Source organism: Haliaeetus albicilla, chromosome 26, assembly GCF_947461875.1.
Source record: "Haliaeetus albicilla chromosome 26, bHalAlb1.1, whole genome shotgun sequence".
NCBI classification, from domain to species: Eukaryota; Metazoa; Chordata; class Aves; order Accipitriformes; family Accipitridae; genus Haliaeetus; species Haliaeetus albicilla.
This window is the reverse complement of record NC_091508.1, coordinates 17459811-17477771: the sequence shown is the minus strand read 5'-3', so window position 1 is coordinate 17477771 and position 17961 is coordinate 17459811. Positions and strand designations below refer to the sequence as shown.

The window sequence follows — 17961 nt, the reverse complement described above, 5'->3', positions numbered from 1 at the left end:
GCGAGAATTCAGTCTCACACCCCAGCACGAGTTCCTAGCGGGAAGGAGACGGGGGAGGAAGGGCAGCGCGGGATGGATGCAGACCCAGCAAACCCCTGTCTAAAGTGCAGTGGGAAAGAAAAGCAATTTGGTGTCTCCTGCAGCCAGGCGGGCTGTCACCGCTGGTCCCAGCCGGAGAAACGGAGCTCAGGAGGGAAACGTCCCCGATCCCTGCACTGGGGCCATGACGAGCACCGTCCCTCTGCGCTGCTCGCAAAACAGCCACAAAACCAAGGGTTTATAAATATCCCCGCTAAACCTGTAGACAGGCTCCCTGCTCTGGCGGGGCTATTCCAGGCCTGACACCCGATCCACACGGGTCATCGAGCACCTGGGAGAACGCCCAGACGGACAAATCCCGACGGACAAATCTGGCATGCTCCACATGCCCAGTCCGCTCGGCCCCGGCTGCGCTCCCCGGGGAGCGTGCAGTGCTGCAGTCCCCGGGGCTGGGAGCTGCCGGCCACAATTCCCGGCGTAGCTGCGGTCATGCCCGGCGTCAGCTGCTGGCATGGCCACGCTGACCATGCTGGAGATGCGGGTGGGACGGGAGGGACAGCAACGTCCCCTTTCTCCGCAATTCACTGGCAGCTTTGGCACATCCCAGCCTCCAGCAGCGGCTGGCCAAGAAGCAGCGTTTGCAGCCAAAGTGCTTGCAAGCAAAGCTGCAGCGTTCCTGGGTGGGATTCTTCTAGGGGTGAAAAAGAAAGCTTGGCCAAAATAAAATATAATATTCTGCAGTATTTATGGCGCACGCAGCAGTGCCAGTCAAGCCCATTAGCACAGCATAGCATAGCCTCTGGTGGGCTGGTTTTATTTGCCGCTGCTCAGGCGGTGAAGGGGAGACCTTGTCTTTCAGTAAACCTGGAAAAAGTGCTGGAAGGGCAAGGAGGCACAATGCAGGCCATGATACCGGGGGGAGAAATAGTGAGAACGGAGCATGGCCGTGCTACGATGAGACACGGAGGTGCATCGAAGGAGCAGTAGAAGGAAACACAACGCACAGCATCACCAGACACTCCTAATTCTTACTTAGCACAACTTGGCCTCACCTCTCCAGCAATTCCATCAGCGAGCACCACACTCTCAGGCACAGGAACCGCTCTGCGCACGGCTTAATGCAGCCACTCCGGGGTGGAGTGTGCTCATGCCTTAATCACTCACAGCAGCGCGATGGAGACAGGCACGACCAAAAAACAAAGAAAACTCCAGCCGGGAATGAAAAGCTTGTTTAATTAGAATGAGATAATTCAATTTCCTAGTTGACCAGAACACTAGAGACAGCCAAGTTGAAGCAAGACCTGCCTAAGCTTCAGTGAAACTAGAGTTGCAGAACAGGCAGTTTCACCAGATTCATAATGCTCTGAGAAAGTGCGACAAGCTTGTTTGAAAAGTGTGAAAGAGTCTTGGAAATGTCAAAGGATTTCAGCACCTTCTGGAGGCTGCTGAAGCAACTGGATATTTCATTCGGAGATGCTTGTTTCATTCTTTCTTACACTATGTGATAGTAAGTTGCTTGCTTGTAACTTGAGTGTGTTCTTAGCTTTTATATCTGTTGCAGGGCTAGTGACTGTCATTGTGCCCTTCACAGAGACCGGGAAGTTTAAAATAAATACTTAACCAATGCTTTGAGAAACGTGCAGAAGAAAACCATAACAATATCCTGTGTTTTTTCCACCTGCTGTGGGCGGAAAGGAGCAAATCCGCCTCCCCTCGTCCTGTGGCATTCACTTGTCAGGATCACCCAGTAGCTCCGGTCTCTGCTACCTGCTGGAGGGCAGACAGCAAGCGCACAGTGTTGAAAAACGCCAGGCACTGCGTGAGCTAATCAAGCCTGCTGAGAGTGCGGGGTGGGAAGGACTAAAAGACGTTTACTTCGCTCTGCGCTGCTATACCGCACTGCAAGTGGCACCAGCGAAGCAATTTTTTTACCTCTCGGTGCCCCGGGTTTCCTATCTAGAAACTAGTCACGGAGGACACGCGTACCCAGAGCTCGATGTACAGCAGCTATTGCCGAAAAGCTGGACGCACGCACCTCACCTGGTGCTCAACGCTTGAAATTCGGATTCTCAGCTGGCCGATGGTCAGCAGGACCAGCCAGCAAAGCTAAAACTGTCTGTAATAGGAGTTTACAACTTTGCCACAGGCTGCTGCTGCCTCAGACGCTTCTCACTCTCTATTCCAGCTACTCCTTCGTCCCTCCGCTGCTATGGAGAGCTTTGCATTTCTAGTTGCTTGAATCACAGCCCAGCCAGCCTAGGGCTACAGGTTTTGCAAATAAGGAGAGCGTCCTTTTACCAAACCTACCGACCGAGCTCCAGCCGGGGGAGGAAAATCTTAATCTGAAAACCTAAGAGAAAACACACTGCAGTTAAATTAAAAAAAAAAAAGGGGGGGGGGGGGGGGGAGGTTTCTAAAAAAAAAAAAACTACATTACCCACAATTCACGGCCCTGTGGGAGGAAATGCTGGGGTGGTTTTTTTTTTTTTTTTTTTTGCAAAGGAGGTTTAGCTTCAACAGCTGCAGTTTAAAAGCGAAATCCAGGGGGAGGGATGGGACCGGGTGAAGAAGGAGGGAGGACGGGGAGGACGAGGGGAGGGGGGGGGTTTGCTGGGACCTGCTGCTAACCCCTCCGCCGGGCTGCCCGGCCCGGAGGAGCCGCTGTCATGCGGCGGTCGCGGCCGGGGGGGGGGATGAGTAGGGGGGGGGGTACGAGCGAGTTTCTGCAAAGTTTGACCCATTTGCTGCTGCTGCTGCGGCCACGACCGGAGCTGGAACACCCCCCCCCCCCCCCCGCCTCCCCTGCGTTCCACCGGCGAGGCTGAACCCGAGGGGGGGGTGGTAGTGGGGGGGGCCGGCGCCGTCCCCGTATGCATGAATGTATTGCGAGAGAGGAAGCTTGCGGCAGAGCAGGAGGCGGAGGCACCGATCCTGCTCCTCTCACCTCCCCGGGCATCTAGCAAAGAAGCGAAGGGGAAAAAAAAAAAGCGAGAGAAGGAGCCTCCCCCCCCCCCCCCCCCCACGCCTTCTCTCTCTCTCTCTCCCCCCCCCCCCCGCCGCACCTCGCCCCCGCGCAGCGCAGGGGAGCCCGGCGCGGTACGCGGCGGCCGGGGCTGGGCGCTGCTCCCCGCCGCCGCCGCGGGATGCTGTGCCGGCCCTGCAGGACCGCGGGGCCCCACGCGTGTGCGGGGCAAACCCGGCGGGCGCTGATGAACCCCCGGCGGTTGAGGTAAAAAAAAAAAAAAAAAAGCAGGAGCGGCGGGAGGAGGAGGAAAGGTCGGACACCCTTGCGGAGAACCGCTCGAAGAGGAGGAGGAGGAAGGGCAGCCGCGGGGCCGGTGCGTGGCGGTGGGATGTCACGGGCGGCGGTTCCGCGGAGCTGAGCGGGCGCGGAGCGGCGCGGCCCCGGGTGGGGAGCGGGGGAGGCTCGGGGCTGCTGCTGCTGCTGCTGCTGCTGCTGCTGCTGGTGCTGCTGCTGCTGCTGCTGCTGCCCAGCTGCGCAGCCCCCGGAGCCCGCCTGCGTGACCAGGACCTTCGATTTCTTCTGTATGGTTTCGGCTATTTCTAAGGAGAGGAAAAAAAAAAAGAAAAAAAAACCCCACCTCTCGCCCCAAAGCCCCGACATCGCTGGCGGAGGAGCCTCCCAAATCGGAGATTTTGGCTACTTTTTTTTTGCGTTTTCCACCCAGCGTTTCTTTCTGTTATTATTGTAATTTTGTGCGAAAGGAAGTTATGAACAACTGCAAGTCAGGAAGTGGAAATCCACACCGGTTGTGACAAGCTGGGGCTAAAAACTATTTCATTATTTATATAGATGTGTCTATCAACATTCTGCTTTTCATCCAAAGAATAAAGGGAAATACCGGCCAGTCCTATGTTTGACGGTGAATGACAGACCGCATCTGAGGAAAGGAAGGACTAAATATATCGGCTAAGAACACCACCGTTATTTATTGAACTCGAGAGACCTTTTTTTTAACCCAAAGACTGTTTGAGCGAAAGATTTAATGGGTCGTTAAAAGGGGAAAAAAAATTTTAAAGGCCCTTTTGCTTCTGAAGTGCAGCTAACCTCAAAAATAGGAGCAGTACTTGTAAGACAGATACTCAAATTAAGGCTTTACCTGATGAATTTTCTATCCTATGGATATCAGTTTTGAGATTACAAACCAAGAAGATCTGTAATTGATCTAGCACCAGATAATTTCAATGCCTAATATTCCCCAGGATTGCTGGAGTACCCTAGGAGCTGCGTCGGACTGTACTCGGGGTATGCCATGGGCTGTATTCAGAGTATTAGCTGCAAATCCAAAGTTTTCCGGGAAAGTATTTCAGTGATTGAAGTCAAAGCCTCCATCGATCCCATTCCCACCAGCATCGACGAGTCCTCCAGCGTGGTCCTGCGCTACCGGACCCCTCACTTCCGAGCCTCTGCGCAAGTGTTGGTGCCCCCTATTCCCAAGAAGGAGACCTGGATCGTGGGCTGGATCCAGGCTTGCAGCCACATGGAATTTTACAATCACTACGGGGAACAGGGAATGTAAGTATTTCCAGCAGCGCGTGCGGGTGCATTTGCCTAGCGGGAAGAAAGAGCGGGAGGACCACGGCCTGGCTGGGAAATACTGGATTAAGCCAAAAACGATAATTCAGGTGGTTTGATTTTTAAAGCCCAGCTCTTCTGAAACTTAACTGAGGACTTTCTCGTAAGTTTAAAATACAGGAGAGCTTGTGGGTGTTCTTCTCTTCTAGTGGGAATGTGCCCAAGCCCTAACCAAAACCCACTTGTTCTGTTAGGAACCCAAAAGCAATGCCGTATTTCACAACAGCTTTTGGGCAGCACCAGCGATCCTGAAATCCCAAGTCAGCCCTGCCACGACAGGCACCCCTGTTTTGATACGTGTTTTACACAAGGGCTTCCCCTGAGCGCCAGCTCCTCGCTTCAGCATCCCTCCCCATCCCTTACGGGGTAAAACTCTGCATTGACAAGCCCCAGGGAAACCCGAGAGCTGACACTTGTGGCACGGTGCCGTCCCCGGTGTGCCGTCCCCGGCGTGCCGTACGGCTGCTGCAGTGGGCCATGGCTGTGAGCTCGGTAGCCCACCAGCTTTGGGAGCCCGTTTAATGTCACAGGAGGAATCCTGCTTGCTTTGCCCGCGGTAGCAGGCAGCCCACAGGGAAAGACCAAGATGGATTTAACCCACTGATAACGAAACCCTTTGCATCACTGGGAGCAGGGTGAAAATTTCACATTACCCTCCTTTCGGGTAACGCGGGGGTGGGAATATATAGGTATATAGGTAAGGTAGGGGGAATCTAGGGGCTGTTGGCACACCAAAACCCGTGCGTTGCTGGTCAGACAGTCATAGTGAGACAGGAATGAGTCAAATTAAAATGTCATCTCCCTACCGAGTAAAGTCATCTCTCCCCGGTCCCCCACCAGTTTGTTCACCAAACCTCGTTGCAGGCTTTGGCCCGTAGTTAAATCAGCAACGGCACCCGATCTCCAAATGCCTGCACAGAACAGCAATTCTGCAACTCACGGTGCTGGGCAGCACCAGGTGCAGCCTCCCGGTGCAGCAGAAATCTGTCTGTCCAGCCACGGGGACAAAACCTGACCGCAGAGCCCGGTGCTGGCAGATGGGTTGGTAGCTGGAGGCAGGGATGCTGCCCGGTCTCTGGGGGCAAGGGAGAGAAAAGACGGGAAGGTCAGGTCTAAGGAACGCTCCCAAGTGCCCTGGGTCAGGGGGATGCCGGCTCAGCCCCTCGAGGGTCAATCTGGGGGGCTTAAAAAATGGTGACCGAGGAGGGCTGAGGGAGGATAGGGACAAGGAGTAGGGCTGGAGAGCAGGACGAACTCTGAGTTAATGCTGTAATTCCTGACAGCCTGAACATCTGCACGCACGCCCTGGCCCTTCTTTCCGCCCTTCTGCCCGTAAGCCCAGATGAGGACACGGGTTCAGCATCCCAGACGTAGAGCGAACGCGCGTTGTAAGATGTGGATCAGAGGGAAGGGCATGCCGAGGAGCAGCCGTAAGTGACAGACTGTCCCCCCCTTCTGTCCCCACGTCCCCTCTCTGCTCAAGCAGAAAGTGCCTTGAGAAGCGAACTAGCACCTGGCAAACAGCAGCAGCGAGGCTCAGCAAAGGAGCAGACCAGCCTATCTTGATTTTAAAAGTGCTTACAACAGGCCTGAAATCTGTAGCCTTTTGGCTCCAACACCATCTTTAGCAAGGACAAATTGTTGCTCAGATGTTCCCAATTCCAGGCCTTTGGGATTTGCATGTGTAATTCTCAGGCTCATTTAGAAATCCTGTCTTTAGTGGCCAGCTGCAAAAGGAAAACAGAAAAGTCCACTGTATATAAATACAGCTCACATCCACTGAAATGAAGAGGACTGGGCAGAGAGCTGTTCCGTCAGTCCTGCTGTGGGCTGCAAACCTCAACGTGTCCTTTTATTTCTCTGCACCTGAATTTCCCTGTGCTTAAAATGAGGATTTGCTCTTCCCTTGCTGGAGTGCTTTGAGACAAAAAAAGTTGTATCTACAAGCTAAGTGCTGTAAACAGGTAGTCAGAATTAAACACTGCAGCTATGTAGGAGAGCTATTAGCCAGAAAATCACAGAAACAAAGATTTTTCCCTAGGAGGTTCATTGACATTTAACTGATATAAAAAAAAAAAAAAGAGTTACCCAAACATAAGTAGGAATTGGTCTGCTCCTCCACTCTCTCTCTATAGCCCCGTCACCATCTGAAAGCTATAAATAAAGGTGTTTGGGAGGAAAGGCCTCTTTCAGTGCCATTGAAACATGCTTTTGGAAGACCTTTATATAGAGAGAGACAGGACACAGACCTATCTGAAAGGGTGGGCCAAGCCTTTAGCCGGTGTAACTCGATGTAATCCCACTGACCTCCGCGGAGCTGCATTGATTTATGCCAACAGAGTCTTTGTCCCAACTTTCCATGATGAAGAGAGACTGCTGCAACATACATATTTTTAATCGCTGTGGTGACAGGCAGACAGAAAACTCCAAATAATCAAAAGTCAGTTGGTCAGCTGGAGCATCAATACTTGCAGCAGGCTTTGGATTAATTTTTCACTTTCATACTCCGGAGTTGTTAGCTGTGTATAAGCTGGCCATTACGTTGAGGACAGAAACAGCTGAGAAATACTGGAGCAGATGGAGCTGTGCATAACACTCCTATAGGGATGTTAGCTACAGAGGGGATAATTTAGACACACGCGTTTAAAGTGGCACTGACAATTCTGGGGCTAAATGCAGCGTTTTTAAATGTAAGGGAAAATAATTAAAGCTCAGATAACACGTAAATGCTGGCATTATTTTACATGTAAGTCAGCAGATGCTGCTGGGAACATGAAAGCTCCCAGCATGAGGATGTGGACGTGCTCTCTGACCCCCCCACTCCGTGCAGAACTGGGGCAAACTCCCGTTTGGCCCCATGGCTGGTATTACTGCTTCCCCCCCGAGCAGGGTTTTACCCTGTACCCTTAGGGAACGATGCTGCTGTGCAGCGGGCGGCATCAGGATCGGGCCGCAGAGCTCTGACCTGTGCAGGAGCAGCTGGACCAGGTCCTCGCTGGGATCTCCTGGGGTGGGTGCTGGTTTCTGCACCCAGTTGTGCAGCATCTGGTGGGACCTGTGTCAGCGGCTGGGCAATGCCAGAATGGCATTATCCAGCCTTGTTTCTTCATCTCCATGGAGATGTGCAAGAAGCGGTGCAGATGGAGATATGCAAAACAGAGAGATAAATAAATCGGAGTTTGAATATGATCAGTCAAGAAGCTGGAGAAGTTTCAGGTAGATATTTCTCCCCTGGAGGACCCGATGGGGGAGCTGGGTGGCATTACATCATTGCTTTACGTTACTGGGCATCTCTCTTGTGAGATTAAATCTTCTGTGCCCTGCAGCACACAATGAATTCGAGAAATCAACTTGTCAAGAAAATAAACCCCAGGTCCTCAGGAGGAAAAACACAATCAAAAACAGATTCACCCAAGAAAAAAAAAAAAGGTTATCCTTTCCATGGGAAGCAAAGGGAGGGTCACTTCGCCATGGGAATTTATCCCTCCAGGGGTTTAGAGGAAAAGGCTTTGCTGCCCTTGCATGGCCCCTGGCCCTTACCTGTGCTCTAAGGACGCACCTTAGCGCAGTTAAATAGTTTGTCCAGTCTGATTTGAGCCTGCTCAGCTCAACCAGCAGAAATTTGTCCCTTCTTCTTAATGCCGGTTTTCTGCTAGTTTTACCCCCTGAACCAGCACGCATCAAGCATCGCTGCCGGGTCAAGAGACGAGGCAGGAACATGGAGCTGGAGGGTGGGGGGGAAGAAGGACCACAGCAGCGTGGCTCCGACAGCTGGGGACCAACATCTTAAATTTCCTTCCTGTTCTTCACTATAACCCTGGCTTGAATTGCTTGACGTACCGGAGTAGGTGAGAGAGGCACTGCAAAGGACAATTTAAAATGAAGCAGCTCCGACTATCGGGTTTTCTTTCTTTCAGCAAGTCACCAGCACAGGCGCAGAGGTGGAGGGAGGGAGGCAGGTAGGAGCAGGGATGTGAAATACCCGAGACGGCTTTTCGCTGCGCCCACGCGTTGCACTGGTACCTGCACCGAGCACAGCCTGTGTCTGAGCGGGGCTTCTCTTCTTTAGGGAGCTGGTAGAGAGGAAGGGTGGTGGAAAGCACGAGGTTATGCAAGTCCATCTGGCCTGTGACTAATTAGGAGCTGGCTTTAAGGAATTGGGGCTGAGATGCAATAGCGCCTGATGCCTGTCTGAAAAGGTTAACTGAATATACTCGTGTCACTGCTGGATGCAAAGGGCTGGAGGCTGCTGTGCTTGGATTTGCTGTCACGGCACAGGCCACTGCAGTGATTGCTTCGGTTTGTGCTGTGGGGCAGCCATCTGGAGGGCTCGGGATAAGCTGGGGGCTTCGTTTCGTGTGACAGAATAGGAAGAAACGTATCTGAACGAGGACTAGGAGGCTAAAACCTACATAAAGCTGCTTGGCTGTCAGCAGCTGGGCTACAGTTGTGCCACAAGAAATAGCTCAAAAGTTCCTTCTCCTGGTAGCAAGAAGACATTTGCTAGGAGAGGTTTGCTGGCAGCTCCAGTCTCTGGCAATGCCCGTACTGACTCTGAAGGTTTCAGAAGTAGCAGGAACAAGCTTGTCAGTATTACAAGCCAGAATCTACTGATTTTGGAGCTGATCAGCTATAGTGAATCCCTGAAACCAGATAGGTTGGTTTCTTTTCACGCCTCTTCCCTGCTATTGTCAGCAAAATGTTTACTGGGCACTTTCTGGTCTTTCCTTGGCTCGGCACCACCACAGAAAGATGCTGATGCAGCCAAAGATCATTCCACAGTGTTCTTTTCAAAATCATCCAGAAGGCCAGTTGTTGCCGTATTATTTAAGATGGACACACTATGCAAGCAAAGGCTACCAACCTGGCTGGCACGCAGGCTTTGCTGTAGCAGCAGGCGAGGGGCAACCACCAGCAGCAGCAACCGTCGTGCAGCCTCTGCTTTTGCTCCAGTCATGGGATCATCATAAGGCCTCGTTTTTCTTCTTGTTACTAAGCTGCACAGATAAAGCGTGATAGTTTTGAAACCCCAGGGTTAACCACACTCGCTAGAATTAGGCACAGCGTGCTCCACGAAGAAACACAGGCCGGTTTCTTCTTCCCCGTTCCTGCCCACGCTTTTTCTTAAGCAGGGTGCACTTCTGAGGCCCCTGAGCACAGCCACGCTGCTCACGAACACGCTTGGCTTTGCAGTGGTGTTTCTCAGCCTCTGCAGGCAGCATCATGCCTTCAGCTACCTGCCCGGGCCCTGACACAGCTCCACCTTTTTGCTCTCGTTTAAATCCTGGGCAAATCCTGAGAAGGTCCTGCAGTTCTGTACTGGTCTGGGGTCGGATACGTCTACTGGGAACGAAGATGGGGACAAGTAGATCTTAGCTGACCTGCGGTTTCTGAGCATCCTCCACCCGATTCTCCTGCCATTTCGCCCACCAGCCTCTGACTGGAGTAGGCTGGAGCAGCCCAGGAGGGTTATCAGCCTCTTGTAGCATCCCAGGTCCCAGTTTGGCACCTCTGTACCCACAGCGATGCTGCGGCTGCACCTTAGCACCCCGCTTGTCACAGGGTAAACCTCTAGGAAATTGTCACATCTCATCCCCAGGTGACAGCCAAGCTGAGTACCGGCCGCTGTCTGAATGGAAAGTAATCCTAAACCATCTGCTGAAAGGCAGAGAAGGAGCCCCGGGATGGTGTTTCAGAGCCGGGCTGTGCGGCGGGGAGGAGGTGGGGGGCTGCAGAGCACGACCTCCGCTCATCCACCCGCCGAGGGCTGAGTTCATCCAACATCCCCAGAGCCTGTCCCTCCTCAGCTCTCCCTGAAGAGCCGGGGGGACAGTGAGCCAGGATGACTTCGGTTTAGAAGGCACAACGTATAAACATCTCTCCAGTGGATGGGGGTCCTGGCAGGACTGCTTAGGGATCTCCTTTTGGCTTCCTTCGCTAAAAATTTTCTTCCAGGGAAAGGACTCCCTCTGCCTGCTGGCTACGAGCTCAGGAGGAGAGGATTGCTGCAGCCGCGGTGCCATAGCTGACAGCAGCCCATAAATCTGAGCGGGGAGATGTTCACGCTTGCATAACCCCCGGCTGCTGCTAACCCCCGGGCCTGCCGCTCAGAGCATCCCTGCATCCCCCGGAGCATCCCTGCATCCCCCGGAGCAGCCCGTGTCCTGCCTTGCCCTTACCCTTCTGGGTCCCTGCCAGGCCGTCCGACCCGCAAACCAGCCGGCTCCTGCGTGGTGCAGCCCTTTACCCAACGCCTGCCATGGCACAGTGGAGATTTTTTAAAATTTTTTTTTTGCTAGGACCCCTGCTCGCGTGAAAAAAGATAAATGAGATCTTTAAATCCCCTCCGGTACCTTCTAGCTACAGCCAGACATTTACAGCTAACTGCTGAATGATCCAGCGGTTACAAACATGGAAGCAGTTCACGGTCATTAACTAATTAACAATCAGAACAGCCTTGTGAGATGGTCACATTAGTCCTGGCCAGCAGAGAGGAGCAGCTCATCCCAAAGCTGCGTCAGAGCCGGCCGGGCCCGACTTGTACCCCCCCCCCCGCCTGCCTGTGCCCGGCCGCAGCCCCCGCTTCGGTCAAGGGGCTATTTTAAGCCGCAGCACCGGACTTATTAAAGGCTTGGACAGTTATCCTGATGAGCCTGAGCGCGTCCCCGCTGTCTCCCTCCCAAGATAACCCATGTCCTGTGGTACAGCTCGCAGCAGGGAGCCGCAGGGCTCGGGGGGCTGGCGCGCAGCTCAGCATCCCAGCCCCACGGCGGGGTCAAGCGCAAATGCCACGCTGGGAGCTGCTGGGAGCTGCTGGGAGCGAGCTGGTGCTGCTGTCACACAGCCTCTTCCGCCACTCGGACGGCGGGGACGTCGTCTCTGGGTGGCGGGGAGGGCGGATTTGTAAGCAAGGGGAAGAAGGGACATTAGAGCCACCTCTAGTAGCCTGGTTTTTAAAAGAATGTCCTTAAAATACCTGGCATGTGCTGAGCACGTAGTCTATGGTTATACCATCTTAGTGCTTCTACTCTGCAAATACCTAACGCTTTTTCCGAGACATTTACAGTAGTTTGCTTCTATTGGCAAATCTAATCTTAAAAATTAAATTGGAAGTTAATAAAAAAAAAAATCCAAGTTGTGCATCAGCATTACAAGGTGACCATTTTCACTTACTTTCTTGCTAGAAAGACTGACCTTTCTGTCAGTCTCGCAAGTGCAGCACACAGACGACCGGCTCAGGCAGTTTTACAAGCTGGCTGACCTCGGTTTCTCTGATTACTGTAATACCATCCCCAGCCCGGAGCCTGGTGTGCAGCCTTTGAACTGGGTCCTTCCTAGGGCTGGAGAAGGATGGGTTACGCTTCCAGCGCCAGGCTGACAGCGGGGAGGGACAGTGACTTATCCAGCGAGAAAATGAATGTTTGCAGGTAGAGACTGAAAGGGAAGAACAGAACGGGGCAATGGGAAACTTTATGGACCTGTTGAGTCCTTGAACTTACTTCCACCGCTTAGGTCTTCTGTCAACCTCACCCCCAGGGCCAGCTCTGAGCTTGCCCCTTCTTCTGCCGACACGGGAGATTTTGTGTTATTGAGAGAAAGAAACTCAGCCCTGCTCTCACCGGCACAAGGGTTGAGATGCTGAACGCGGTGCTGGAGCGAGTCCTTGTGTTCAGACAGCCAAGGAGTTGCAAGAAGATTCCTGCATTTTCTCCAACACCGGAGCCTTCCTGAGCACCTACCCTTTGCAGCCTTACGTGAACAGCAACATCTTTTGAACCGCTCCAGGTACCCACCGGTCCCTGCAAGGAAAGCCCTGGCCCTGCAGGGTGATGGTTCCTCAGTGGTGTTGAGCAGCAGGACAGACTTTCGTGATCGGTCCTGGAAATTTGCAGACACAGTTTTAATGGCAGGGATGAGCTCTTTCAGCAGGGCGGTTTGAAAGGCACAAATTCCAGTAAAAGCTAAAGGGGAAATGAAAGGCACAAATTCCAGTAAAAGCTAAAGGGGGAATGTGTTCGGAACTACTTCCTCTCCTTCCTTCAAGTCTGGCATGTTTCTAAACTAATTAATTAATGCATTATCCATAATTTGTCGTTGATTATGGCAGGTCAAGTTGGGAGCTTCCGGATCTACTGGACGGTAAAATCCAGGCCATCAGTGACTCAGATGGAGTGAACTATCCCTGGTATGGAAACACGACAGAAACCTGCACCATCGTGGGTCCCACGAAGAAGGAGTCCAAGTTCAACATCAGCATGAATGACAACTTTTACCCGAGCGTGACGTGGGCAGTGCCCGTCAGCGAGAGCAACGTGGCCAAACTCACGAGCATTCACCGGGATCAAAGCTTCACCACCTGGCTGGTTGCAACCAACACGGCTACCAACGAAATGGTGACCTTGCAGACTATCAAATGGCGCATGAGGCTGGGCATCGAGGTAAATCCCAGCAGACCCTTGGGGCAGCGTGCCAAGCTGCAGGAACCCTCTGCTCAAGAGCAGCCCCAGGTCCTTAGCAAGAATGAGCCAATACCACCCAGTGCCCTTGTCAAACCCAATGCCAATGATGCTCAGGTACTCATGTGGAGGCCAAAGGATGGACCACCACTTGTGGTGATACCTCCAAAACATCGATAATATAAACCTGGCGTCCTGGCACCAAAAGGGAGAAAAAAAAAAAAAAAAAAGAAAAAAAAAAACCAACAACGAAGCAAAACAATCACTTAGGTATTAGAATACACACGTATAATCTGAGCAAAATCAAAATGCACTTTTTATTCATTTAACAAATGCAACCATTCTACCTTCTCCCATTGGGACGGATTTCACTGTGCTAAAGCTAAAGAGGAGACCTTTGACTGGGGTCTGTCTCATCACTGGATTCCTAAGGGAAGAAACTAACACTGATGTCTACCCGTATAGCTTTTTTTTTTTTTCCTTCCCTACTTTAGTTACTGTTTGAACTTCAGTCTCATTAGCTTGTCCAGACTGCCCAGAACAATCAGAACATTTTATTTGGGATTTTAAGAGTCTTTTTTTTTCCTTTTTGGTTGAGAACAAAACAAGTTCCTGGAGCAAAAAGTTGACTATTTGAGATAAGGATTTTTTTTTTTTTTTAAGCTGTAAGGTTCTGAGTTGCAAATCCAAGTCATGCGGCCTTATGTAGACTTTGCTTTGCATTGCCAAACTTTTGCCTTAAAGCTATGTTTGAAAAAAAAACAACAAAAACACCACCAGGCAGAATGTCCTTTCTACAGAATTTTCAGGAGAAAGTTTTGAAACAAGGAATAGATTGTCAGTGTGTCACGGGCTGATAAATGAAAAGGGCATGAAATTGGATGAAGTGTGATAAAAGGAAAATCTTCCTGATTTTAAAACCTGGAACGAGGAAGCATGGAAATAATCTCCGTTTCAAAAGCAATGCAAATAACAAACCTGCTGTAGGATGTCTCTTGAGTGGGAGCTACTAGGCCATCTCCCTGCTTCGCAGAAGGGGTAGCAAGCAAACTTGCACAGCTTACACTTGGTGATCTCAGTCTCCTGTTAGCATTAGAATATGGGATAATCTCACAGCTGGTATCGTGGCCCTGGGAGTCAACATAAATCGAGGGGAGGGGGGGATGTCCCACTGGGTTTGTCTTTAGAACACGCAGACGTTTGCCCAGCTAGCCTACAGTCTCACCTTCTCGTGGCATAAGAGCCAACAGCTCGGGCACCGGCTGTTGTTGGGTGAAGCTCTGTTGCCCTGTTTTCCCATGAAATCCAAATGACGGTGCTGTAAGAAGAGCAGGATATAAAAAGGATCCTTCTGAAGTCATTGGAGATGCATGGGTGTAAGCGAGGGCAGATCTTATCTACTGAGTCTACCCAGCAATATCCATAATTCAGGAACAGCCACGTCTGAAAATAACAGGCACCCATTCCTAGCAAACACTATAAGCAAAAGCTACGAAAACCTCTCTTCTTCCCGTGACAACAAATCACGTTGGGGTTAGTAGATCATTTTCTTCCAGATGACCTCATGTCTACACAACTGTCAGGAATGGGGTACAGACAGGACCATGGGTGACTCCGTACCTGTCTGGTTATGGCACAAACATCTATGTAGCAAAGGGTAATGCAGGAGAAGGTGCAAGCAGGGCAACACCCGAGTCTTGGGTGTAGATCCACCAGTAAGTAAGGTGCTTTTGAAGCAGGAGGTGGAACCTGCAGGTTTTAAGAAGGACCAGATGGCTTCAGAGATAACCAGATGCGCTTCTGTGGAGCGCAGCACAGAGGAGCCCTTTGAATGGAAGGGGCACGGTTTGCCGGCTGAGGAATTTCTGCAGCAGAGGTGGCATCTGGAGGACAGGGCACAGGACGGGCAGCGGACGATCTGCTCTCTTGCTCCAGCACGTGGCCCGAGGCAGATCGCTTCCCCTTTCCCTCTGCAGCTCCTTCCCCTAGATACCATTTCTTCCTCTTATTAACAATCTGCCTCAAGAGCCGGGACTGAAGAGTGCTCGGCGTGCCAGATACGAGCCTGGCCCTGCTGAGCTGGTCTAAACAGGTCTTACAACCGCACACACGCTGCTCAAAAGGCTCTCCCCTCGGAGAGGCACCAATTAGCTGCTATTGCCATCTTCATCTTCCCCATCGGACATTACCAGCAAGAAATTCTCCTTCCTCACTTCTCCAAAGCCACGCCATCTACTTTGGCAACAGGTTCAACATCACCACCTGCCTGGGGAAAGCACGCCCAGAAGATATGCCCCCCCCCGACAGTCTCAAACCAGCAAACAAGGATCCTGGGTCCCTGCAAGCATGCCTCCGTTTCCAGGGGAGCCCACCCTCCTCCATGCACTGGTTTTCAGAGATGCTCAGCCACGGAGCTGCTCTCTTCAACGGGCAGATCTCTGAGGTAGGAAGTCCAGCATTACAAGCAGCTTGCAAACAAACGGACTGGATCAAACCCAAATCCATGAGCCAAAGGTTGCCTAAATCCAGGCCTTGGGACTATAAAGGATGAAGCTAGGGAGACTTTGACTTGCACAGTCACTCTCTGTATTAAACTCCATTTTCTTACATGGATTCCAATCCTAACTATAGCTCTACTGGCACAGCCCTTTGGGACTTGTCTGTATTTTCTCCTAGGCAATACATGCAGAAGAGGACAAAATGTGAGCTGTGGGTGAATAGCTGATAACGCTTGCACGCATCTTGGCTACCGCTTAGATGCACTTCTGGGGAGTCCCGCGGGTGGGAGCAGAAGGGGTGTTTATGTCTGGTATTCACTTTGTCTCCAGGTGCTGAGTACTTACAGTTCTCACTGATGTCAGCATGGGTTGAAGATATCAGACCCAGTTGTCTTAATTAGCTGCACGAAGGAATTCCAAGGAAAGATTTCTTCTCAGTCACCAAAAACCACATTCAGGGAACACCTACGTCCTTTTCCACTTAGCTTTGTGTTGGACTTAGTCTCCCAGTGCATTAAGTAAACCGGGTTCCTCCTACTCCCTCTACCTGGTGGACTGGACGCATCCGTGCAATTTGATAGTAACCTCCTGGCTAATTCGTCCTGTTGCACTGAACAGACCCAGCTAAGCAGTAAATATGAAATTCAAATTTCACATTGGGGTCGGCTTTGCATGGACTCCTCCCTTCCCAAAGAATGCCTTTATCCCGTGCCTAGGTTGAAACGTGCCCCTCCACCGCCATTCACATCACCAGACACGGCACAGAAAAGTGATGCTGCCTCTTTTGAGATTTTGTGTGTTGTGATTAAAAGTGATGTTTTTCCAATGCTGCTTCATGACAAAACTGACGGGGACAGACTGAATATAAAAGGAACGTGGCTGGAAGTAACAGGTGCTATAGACATCGCTATTGATAAGGCTGGTTAATAGCCATATGATTAGAACGCGTATTGACAGGGTCCCAACGGGGACTTAAATGTCTGGGGACCTGGGGCATCCTGCACCAAGTAAAGTGGTAAATAAGCAGAGGTAAATAAAGCTCCTTCTCTGGCAGCTTTTTGCAGAACCGGGAATGCACAAAGGATACGCTGGGAAGGTGATGGGGCACCAACACGGGATACTGACGTACGTGAGCTTCTCTCTGCCTCACCTCTCCCACCGATGATCCCCAGCTCTTTGTGGCCCCAAATCACCACGGGAGCGGAGAGAGTAGCCTGACCATCCCTGTCAACATCCCATAGCGGTCCAGGGTGGGAAGAGCAGGGCGAGCCCTGGCCGAGACCCTCACCCGCAGCGGGGCGGGGGCTGGCAGGCGCCGTCGAGCACGACCGACACGGCGTCGCGGACCGTTCGGTTCTCGTTTCCTACCCTTGACACCGAGACGAGCGTGGTGAGAGAGGGGCAGCGCCTCGGAGAGTCAACAAAGATATTAAGCGGCGTTGGGGAGGGGTAGACCTGTTGAGCCGGCGCGGAGGAGAGCAAGGCTGGGTCCAGCAGCGAGGAGGGGGGAAGGCGAGGGCTGCCTGAACCTCGGCATCGCCATCCCTCCTGCCCTGGCTCCTGGCGCAGCAATAAGAATCGTCCTTGGTCTTGCAGAGATACTGTGAAAATAAAAACAAGATGTACCGAGTCTGGACACTTACAGAGATGTAAAAAAAAAAAAAAAAAACCAACCAAAACTGGCTTTTATAAAAGAGAAATAAAGTGAAATTTTCAAACATCTGCCTGGAGTGGTTTTGGGCGGTGGCTGTTTTTAAACGAACGGCTCCACCACCTCTGCACTCGCATTTCAAACCGGCAATAAATACCCTATTTACCACGAGTGCCTTTTCTCTCCATTTCAGCTCTTACGCTGCATCAGATAGAGTGTGGAGGTTTCTGCTTAAAACTACCAGCCGGCATCCTGCATTTTTCATTACCAGGCTGCTGTGCATCTTGTGATGGCAGGACAGAGTCGAGGCGGTTGGCGCAGGCAGCAGCTGAACTTCCGCACGGTTCAGTTTCCCAACACTGCTTATTTAGCAAAAGCCTGGTCAGATGTTAGCTGTAAATACCGCATCTGGAGAAAGGCAGGCCGTGGTACCCGGCGCAGCGGAGAGCAGCCCTGCCCTTTCAGACCCGGGCAAACGAGAGGTTAAAAGCTGCTGCAGTATACGACTGGTTTTCAAATACCACCCTGTATTCATTTCATTATTTTCCCCCCCAGTTTTCATATTTAGGTTCTGCTTGCTTTCCAGTAAAGGAAACTGTCACAATTATTTTCAGAGAGCAGGGGGGTGCCTGGCCCCCAGTGCTCACCCGTTAATCCACAGGGCCCAACCCTGGCACCTTCCAGGTCTGTGCTCCAGCTCCTTCTGCCACGGGCCGATCC

The 17961-nt window shown here is 51.8% G+C and overlaps 1 protein-coding gene across 1 annotated transcript; it reads left to right on the top strand.

The window, feature by feature from the left end:
* The first annotated feature begins 3078 nt into the window (after positions 1-3078).
* On the top strand, positions 3079-17310 carry FAM78A (family with sequence similarity 78 member A). Its single transcript, XM_069770683.1, has 2 exons — positions 3079-4576; positions 12744-17310. The coding sequence occupies exons 1-2, from the start codon at positions 4314-4316 to the stop codon at positions 13270-13272; spliced, it is 792 nt and encodes a 263-aa protein (XP_069626784.1). The 5' UTR covers positions 3079-4313; the 3' UTR covers positions 13273-17310.
* Positions 17311-17961: the final 651 nt, after the last annotated feature.

Bases quoted from the DNA above. Each gene is read 5' to 3' on its own strand.
- FAM78A (XM_069770683.1), top strand. From the start codon at position 4,314: ATGGGCTGTATTCAGAGTATTAGCTGCAAATCCAAAGTTTTCCGGGAA. The intron at 4,577-12,743 runs GTAAGTATTTCC...TGATTATGGCAG, and splicing joins CACTACGGGGAACAGGGAAT to GTCAAGTTGGGAGCTTCCGG.